The 8,372-nt window shown below is 47.8% G+C and overlaps 1 protein-coding gene across 1 annotated transcript; it reads left to right on the top strand.

Annotated features, from left to right (window-relative positions):
• The first annotated feature begins 258 nt into the window (after nucleotides 1-258).
• On the top strand, nucleotides 259-7,684 carry GTSF1 (gametocyte specific factor 1). Its single transcript, XM_026076222.1, has 7 exons — nucleotides 259-280; nucleotides 2,206-2,303; nucleotides 4,635-4,761; nucleotides 5,757-5,843; nucleotides 6,308-6,368; nucleotides 7,363-7,450; nucleotides 7,679-7,684. Exons 1-7 carry the CDS (start codon nucleotides 259-261, stop codon nucleotides 7,682-7,684), a joined length of 489 nt encoding a protein of 162 aa, XP_025932007.1.
• The last annotated feature ends 688 nt before the right edge of the window (nucleotides 7,685-8,372 follow it).

Here is an 8,372-nt window from a genome sequence, read left to right as displayed (position 1 = left end):
GGGGGCAAAAGCAAGGCCCCAAGGTGAGGGGCGGGGTCCAGCCAGCCTGGTTACCTAGGCAACCACCGCCCCAAAAGGGGAGGGGGGGAGCGCCTCGCGTGGGGGTGGGTGGTTGCTAGGAAACGGCCCGCGCAGGCGTGTGGGCACCTTACTGCACGCGCCCGCCCGCCGCGCTGAGGGCAGGCCCCGGCCCCGGCTCTCCCGGCCCCTGCGGCGCCGACGCTCCGCGGAGCGCCCCTCCCCCCCCCCCACCCCGCGATGGAGGTGGAGGATGACTTCGGTGAGGCTCGGGGCGAGGTGGCCGCGAAGGGGAAAGCGGCCGCCGCTGTGTGCTGGGAAGGGCCCAGCGCCCCTCCTCGGCCTTTACTCCTCCGCGCCTCCTTCCCGGAGCTGTCTTTGCCGCTGGGAGGCAGGTGCGGCGGGGCGGGGTGTGGGCACCCCAGCGTGACCTCCTCTCTGAGCCGGCAAGAGGGTGTTTTAGCGCCCTGTAGGCCTGGGTCTGTCTGTGTTCCCTCTGTGGCTGAGCCAAGAAGGCTCCAGTGACTTGCTGATTATTTCAACCAGGTGAATGCTGTACGTGGTTACCATACCAGGCATGCTTGTGGTGCRGATGGGGTCTGGTGTCTAGAAAGCATCTGAATAAAGTGGCTTAATTTGATTAAGCGTTGTTACCTCCTACAGTTGTTTCAGCTAGCTTCTGGCATAAATTGTTAGAATTGTTGTGGCTTTGCGTTTGCATGCAATATTGCTTATAGGTCCTGGGATCTCATTTGCCTGTGGCACTACTGTAGTGCCCTAGAGGCTTTGCTCCTTGAAGCTTTGTGATGGCTGTGTCTGTTTTCTGATCGAGCCAACTGCTGTGATCCCTCTGTTTGCTGTCTCTGCGGTGAGGTTGCCTTTCCTCTCCCTCTGGTGCTCATTCTTGCCCCCTTCCTCATACTGGTAATGCTCTTYCTCTGATCTTCTGCTGAGCCAGTTCAGACAGCAAAACCACCCCAGTTGCTCTTTCATGGGCAGCTGAGCCAGTACAAAGCTTGTTATGCTTCCTAATGAGGAAGGAGTCTTTAGTTTTCAGCTGTTYTAATGACCTAAATTGGTTGAAGGGAGGTGGAGTGTGCTGGCAGGTGGCAGAGCTGACAGCAGCAGCATTGCGCACTTAGGATGGAAAGGAGGATTAGGACCTTCCTTCCTAGTTACTTTGAGCATTAAGCCAGCTTAGTGTGACTTGTGGAACAGTGTCTTAACTAGCTGTCAGCCTTTGGGCAGGTATAGCTCCCTGAATTGGCTGTTGAGACAACTGAGCACCAATGCATGTGTAAGAGAGGATGTGAGGGCAGAGGAGAGGTTAGACAGCAGCAGCCCCTCTGTAAATCCATTTAAGCTACTGTGKAATCAAATCCTAAGTGCACCAAAAGCCTGTGCAAAAGGAGTGGCAGGACAGGAAGAATGGGAGAAGTCTGGGTCAGCTCCCTCATGTGCACAGTAGAGACTCACAGGCTACAGAGGGGACCTGTGCTTCTCCATGGCTGCCGCCCTTCTCCTTGCTAACAATGTGGAAATGTTTATTTTAAAACAAACAAACAAAAAAAAACCCACAGTGCTTATGCAGGCTTTCCTGCCGCTTCCTGGTTYGATGCTGACATTCTTAGATCTCTTAGAAATTCTAGTAACTCCTCAGCTCCTAAATAATTGAATGACTTTTGAAAACTTTACTTRGAAGTGCACTATGTTAGGCATGCTGCTTCCTCAGAAATGAAACTGAATTGTCTGGCATCCTTCCTCCAGCAAAATTAGCTTTTGGTTGGAAAAGATTTTGTTCAGACTGGCAGTGCTCCTGAGGGCCCTGGCATGTGTGTTGTCATGTTGCTGATTCTTTTCTAAATAGTAAGATAGCTGGAAAAGTACTGCCATCCTCATTCACTTTGAGTAACTGTGGTCACCTACTAACATGGTAACTTCAAGAATTATTGTGCTCCATGCTGCTGACTATTCTGGGACATCCCAGTCACGTTAACCTTCAAAATGAACTTGTCTGTTTATGCAAAATGATTGATTTCAAACTAAGAACAACTGGTTTAATTCCCTAAGGTCACAGCTCAGATGTGCTGGTATGTGGGGGTTTTCCCCCCCCCCCCACTTCACTGTGTTAATGATGCTGTTAGATCTCACTTTTCTATCTAGTTTGTTTTCTCTCTATTCTTCTAGATATTTTGGATCCAGAGAGATTAGTGCAATGTCCATATAATAAACATCATCGAATCAGAGCCCGCCGGTTTCCCTAYCACCTTGTAAAATGCAGGAAGGTAAGCCAAATTGCTGAACAAGGCACTGAATGTTGGTGGCTGTGTGTGTCAGTATGACATGYGTGTTCTCATTTGTACTGCCTTTTCTGTCTGGCTGGAGTAACTTCATGGCACATAGCTTCATTTAGCCTTTATTTCATGTTGTTCATTCAGTAATAGCTTCAAGTGCATGTTAATTCACATGAGACCAGTGTGGCTGTGCTGAAAGGAGATACAGATTCTTTATAGTTAGGTCAGGAAGAAAATCTTGGTCTCTTCCAGCTCACATAGAGGTCAGGTAAGTGTTTCCACTTTAATTTGGAAAGCGAATGCAGCCTGAGTTACGTGCACCTCTTTGAGCTAGTCAGAGAAGAAGTAATTTGGCGTTGCAATTAATTCTCTACTTTTCAGTGCCAGAAGTGCAGCTGCCTAGCAGTTTCTTTTATATTGCTAATAACTATTTAATGTACATCTGACAGAAATTGCAGGTCCCAGGCTCAGCACCTATTGGAGAGTCTTGCTTCCCCCTCCCTCCAGTCTTTTATCCAAAATTTGAATATGACTCATTTAATAGGATGCTTTCCTTTGTCTCTTCTGTGTCCTAATGGGGTTTGTTTGTTTGTTTTTTAACCTGTCAAGTACTACCAAGCTTTGCAAGTAGCAAGGAAGTCTGAGCTTTGGGTTTTTGCTGAGACTTTTTAAAAACCAGTTGTTCCCCCTTAAGTTTACCAGTATGGTTTTTAAAATACTACAGATGTGTCATATCTTCCAGTGAGGATGCAGCGCTACAGTGTGTGTACTGATACCAATACTTGTAACTGATTCCTTTTGATGGAGCTGGTGGCTTAAAAAAAGAATAAGCAATATAAGTGAAAGTGGTGGGCAGAGCCAAGCACTGTGTACTTCCTTCTTTCCTGAATTCAAGAGGGCTTAAATTCCCCTTGTTCACCTCCTGCAGACTGTGGCACGAATGTGCACGTGGGCCGAGTGAGTGATGTTGCCCTGTTGTTTTGGTCCATGTTTTGCATAATGGATCACCAGGTTAGCAAGCTTAACTAATTAGGGGAGGGTGAGGTGAGATAATGATCACCCATCAGACTGTGGATTGCCTGGGCAGCTCCTGTAATAGACAGAAGAAGAGCTCAGAACATCTCATCTGATCTTATCTGAAATGCCACTTGCACTGGAGACTCTTGTTGTGTCTGAGCAGAGACTGGCCTTCCTGCTTGGCGGTTCGTTGAATTCCCTTTGGGTGTGAGCATACCCTACGCACAAGATCCAATAGAGACTTCCACCTGCCTCAGCTTCCCGTTCTTTTGTGCAGCAAAATGCAGCCCTGCCACACAAATGGGCAACACTGTGCAACTGGAGCAAGTTGGCTCCTGTTAGCTCTAACTGCCTTGGCACTGAGAAGCTATGACTGCAGGGCCAGAACAGCTTGTACAAGGTAGCTCTAGTCTAGCTGATGCAAATGATGAATGTTGTGAAGGCACAGCAACCTTGGCTGTACAAACCTGCCAGGAGCCTGGTTACAGCCTGAGCTATGGCTACAGATTAATAGTTGTAGATAGTTACTGATGGTAACTGTTGGATGCACCTCTAGCCCATGCTGCAGTCAGGGATCTGTGGTAGTGGAGGAAGCGCTGCCTCTTCATCATGCCTTCTGCCTCTACATCTGCCTCAATCACAAATGTGATCCCTGAGCAGCAAAGTTGTGCCAGCCAAAGCCCCAGGCAGGGCCTGGGATAGTGGCAAAGTTGTGCTTTCTTGATAGAGCTCATTTCATTTGCAGGGGTAGAGTAATTTACACTAGTAATTGCTGAGCACTGCCAGTAGAACCTGTGCCTGTGTTAAGGTTTTACCTAAATGGCGATCCTCTACCACCAAAGTCTGCAGGTGGAATGCTAGCCAGCTCCGCAGCTGTTTTGAAAGAGGTAAGGAATTTCTCTGCCTTTGTGTCTACTTGTTTAAAAATGTCTGAAAGGTTTAGATTTGCTTGCCATCTCTGCCCTGTTGTTTTTAAAGGAGTTGCATCTGTGCTTTAAAACATGCAACCGTATTGCCAGCATTGCAGCAAGTTGTAGGCTGTTTAGCTGGGGGTACATTTCACTTGAATCAATTCAAGGGTGGCTCATTTTTTCCAATGATGAGCTGCATTTTAGAGAGCAGGCATGTTAGTTTTCCCCATGCACTTGTAGTAAGTGTTTGAGCAATGTCTTGCCTTTCCTTGTTTAGTCTTCTTTTAAGCAACATCGGGAACTGAGATCACAAGTCTTTTGCTAATCAATAAAAAAGATGAGGATAAGTGAACTTAGTGGGTACGGCACATGTTCTGGGGTTTCTCTTGTCTAGAGCTACCCTCAAGTTGCAAAGGAGTTGGCCACGTGCCCCTTCAATGCCCGCCATCTAGTTCCTCAAGCTGACCTGCGTGATCACATATCGAATTGCCATGACAAAAGGTTCATTGAGGAAGATATAGGTAAGAGAACCACACATGCTCTGAGACATATGTTCACGCTGGGGACTCTGGTCTCTTGTTTGTAAGGACTGCTCACAGAATAACTGAAAAACAGGAACCCAAATATTGTCTATAGTTTTGTGCAACAGAGGAGCCTTGGGAAATGAGTCATGTTCACTTCAATTTGTTGGGTAGGGTTATGAGAGTCCTGCAGGTGTCTCTCATTTGCTTTGCACATATTTTGTTAGCAGGTTCCTTGAATAAAAAGGTTGTGCCCTAAACTGTGCAGATGGAAGTACCTCTAGCAGGGCCCAGGATGCTTTAGTGACCAGAGAGATGGGCCCCTCTTTTGCTAGAGCTGATCTCTCTTTGTTGCGGCCTGACACTGGTGCTGTGTGAAAAGTCCGTCTCCACCAAACAGGTGTCCAAGCTGTGGAAATCCCTGCAGCTGTTCTCCTGCAGGGCAGCCTGAGTAGCTCACTCCCATCAAGAAACAGAGCAGCTCCTCTGCCAGGTTTCTCTACTGTTGCACTTGCTTCATCTGTCCTACAGCCTCCAGCCCAGTGAGACTGGCTGGAGGGGCTGTGCAAAACCCCCAGATTACTTAGAAAGGCATCCTRTGCTATGCAGTGTCATTTCTGTTCCCTACAATGGCTGTGAAACTTCTGCCATACCACAGTGGCTTTCCATCTGATGTAGAGCTGCACTGAGGCTAGCAGTGATGCCTGCCTTCATGGAAGCAGGTTCCCTCTCCGCTCRAGCATTTCTGCCACCAGGTCCCAGGCACCAGAGGCCTTTCCTGTTTGTTGAAAAAGCCATGCAGAGTTATTCAATTGCACGTGAGGCCTGAAGAATGTACATCTCGACACCTGGCTCCTGGGATTAGGAAACCTAACCTGTTTGCATTGTGTGGGGTTTCTCTCTAAAGCCAAGAGCTGTTTACAGCTTGATCCAAAACACTTCATGCTTCTGAAGTAGCACTGATTGTAGTCATCAAGTTCTCTCTCTCCYTGAAGTGAGTGAGTCCAGTGACTTCCAGAGAAGGCAGATGAATACTGTGAGCACATGGCAGGCGCCTCCATGYGATGAAGACTGGGATACAGGTGAGGAACTTCCACTCCTGCCACAGAGCTGCCTCCTCTCCAGTCTTGTCCTCCAACTCTACTTGGAACAGTGAGAGTGCAGAGATGCCTTCACTTAGGTCTCCCTTGTAGGACACTCTGATTGTGGTCATTCCTGAACCCAAGCATTTCCCTGCCTAGAAAGCTGCTCTTAACAAAGAGAACTGTTCTACATGCCTGCCATAATTGGCATGGGTATGCTTCCCAATGTCTGTGCCTTTCCATATAGGCTGTTGTATCTTCTGTGCAAGGATGAAAACAAACAGATAGTAACTTTTATATTCCTTGGTTAAATGACAGCAAAGCAGACACTTCTGTCCATCATTAGATCCATGCTTATTTCCTCCTCAACATGTAGAAATATGACAAAGGCACTGCTCATCTGATGTGATGGTGCTGGCTGGCATTGCTTGGTTCTGAGCCACAACATCTGTTTCCTTTTGCAGAGTCATTGGAGCAGCTGACTTCTCCATTTGTTCAGGGCATGATCAACTATGGCATAAACAGGTAGGGAATGAGAGTCTGATTTCTTACAACAGTTTTTTGCAAAGCTGAATATTGCAGCCTACATCCAAGCCAGCCTCAATGGCTGGGCATGGGCTGGCATCACTGCTGGGTGAATCCTGGGAGGTGAGAAACTTTGATTAACAGTGAATGTTCATATGGTGCTGGCTCAGGGTTGCCTTCTTCCTCACAGTGACTGCYCTTTACAGGAGAAGGGAGCCCTTAGGCCTGCCAGAACACAGTTACTCTGTGCCTTGCATGCATGTGGCAGGGTATTCTTCCAGCTGGTASCCTTCGTTCAGTTCCTGCTGGATGTTTTGCCAGTATGCAGGGGAAGGAGGTGCTGAGCCATTATGCTGACTTAGGAAATGAGGCCAGTTGCCACCATTTGGAGTTTTTCCATGCAGTTACTGTGCTTGCATTGAACTAACGGTTGCCTTTGCAGTTCCTCATGACCTCCCGTCACCCTAGACTTGGCAGAGTGCTGGCACTAGTGCTCTCTGTTCACAGAAATCTCCTCCTTAACCCTTTGCAAAGTGTAATCACAGTTTAAGTTTGGGGGAATGAGGGGCTTTGTGGCCAGTTGTGAACTGGGTGGAGTTGCCTTGGCTGGCCTCATTGATCCAACAGCGGATCACTGTTGCAGGCTGTGTACAAGGTGTGAGGGCAGCACCTGAGTTGCCAAAGCATGTTTTAAGGTTCATCTAAACACATGTGYGGCAACAATCTCACAGCTGAGAGCTCTGCAGTTCTTGCAAGCTCTACCCTGATCCACCTCTGCTCTTGTAAGGGATGAGACAATGGTGTTATCTGGCTTTATTTACTACATTTTCTCAAAACATTTCTAGTGGTTTTGGAGCATATAGCTCTCCTAAATACCACCATGTCTGACCAGCAAACTACCCTCCCCTTGTGTCCCTGCTCTGCTCTATACTGTAGTAAAATATGCCAGTTTGAACAGGTGGGTTTGCCAGGAGAACTGACTAAAGTCTTTCCATTCCAGTACCACCTTGGAACATAAGAATTACCTGCCTCCAGGTTTACGTGCCCCTAAGTCCTCTCCATATGCCGTGCCAGAGAAGGCTGTAAGTAATGTGCGTGTGTGTGGCCTTGACACTGTGACTTCTGTAGACAGCAACAGTTGCCAAAATCTCCTGCTGCAGCAGTGCTTTATGGCCACCACTGTGTGGACAGGAAAGGTACTATGTAATACATGCCTCCTTGAGAGCAGCTTTCTAGGAAGTCTGGTGCATGGATCATCCTCTGCATCCTTTCTTTGAAGCATCTTCTGTATGCTTTCTCTTACTTCATAGTCTTGACAGGCCCGCTTTACAGGGGTGCCAACTTAAGTAGCCCCACTCCCCCACCATTTTGACTGTGTCTGTAAACAAATGCTTCCAAATTATCCATATTACCCTCCTCCCATTTAACCCAGATCACTTTCTTGCTCTGTGCAACTGTGCTTAATGTCAGACCCAGCTAAACCAGAGCAGGAGTACAGCTAGCACTGCTTAAGATGCATTTTTAGAGAGAAAAGGGGGGGGGGTAACTATCAAACTACATGGGGAGGTGGCAGGGAGAGAGCTTCTCTTGCTGGAGTGCCCGACGCTGAAATCRCAGACCATTATTCACCAGTAGCAGCAAAACAAAGGCTTAAAGGGGCTTTGAGGAATGAGTGACTGTTTCCTGCTTGGAGCAACTAAACCTGGTACTTGCAGGGCTTTGCAGGCACAGCTTCTGCACAAGCCAATGAYTGTGCAATTGCCAAAGATTCAGGCTGAATCTGCCAAACAAAACTGAAATCTTGCTTGTAGGTAAGTGGTGCTCCTGAGGTGACAGGTGCTATTCCAGCAAAGGCCACTCTGACTTTGGGGAGTGGAAGAAGTTCTTGTATTTTCCTCCTTTTCACATGCTAAAATGTGTCTTGTCCTCTTCAGTTTGGAGAGTTAGTCTCTTCCCCCCACCCCCCTCAGTTATGGAAATCAGTTCRCTCCCTGCACTAAATGG

Source organism: Apteryx rowi, unplaced genomic scaffold (genome assembly GCF_003343035.1).
Source record: "Apteryx rowi isolate R43461 unplaced genomic scaffold, aptRow1 scaffold_428, whole genome shotgun sequence".
Lineage (NCBI taxonomy): Eukaryota > Metazoa > Chordata > Aves > Apterygiformes > Apterygidae > Apteryx > Apteryx rowi.
Note: the sequence above shows the minus strand (reverse complement) of the source record. Positions and strands in the feature narration are given on the sequence as shown.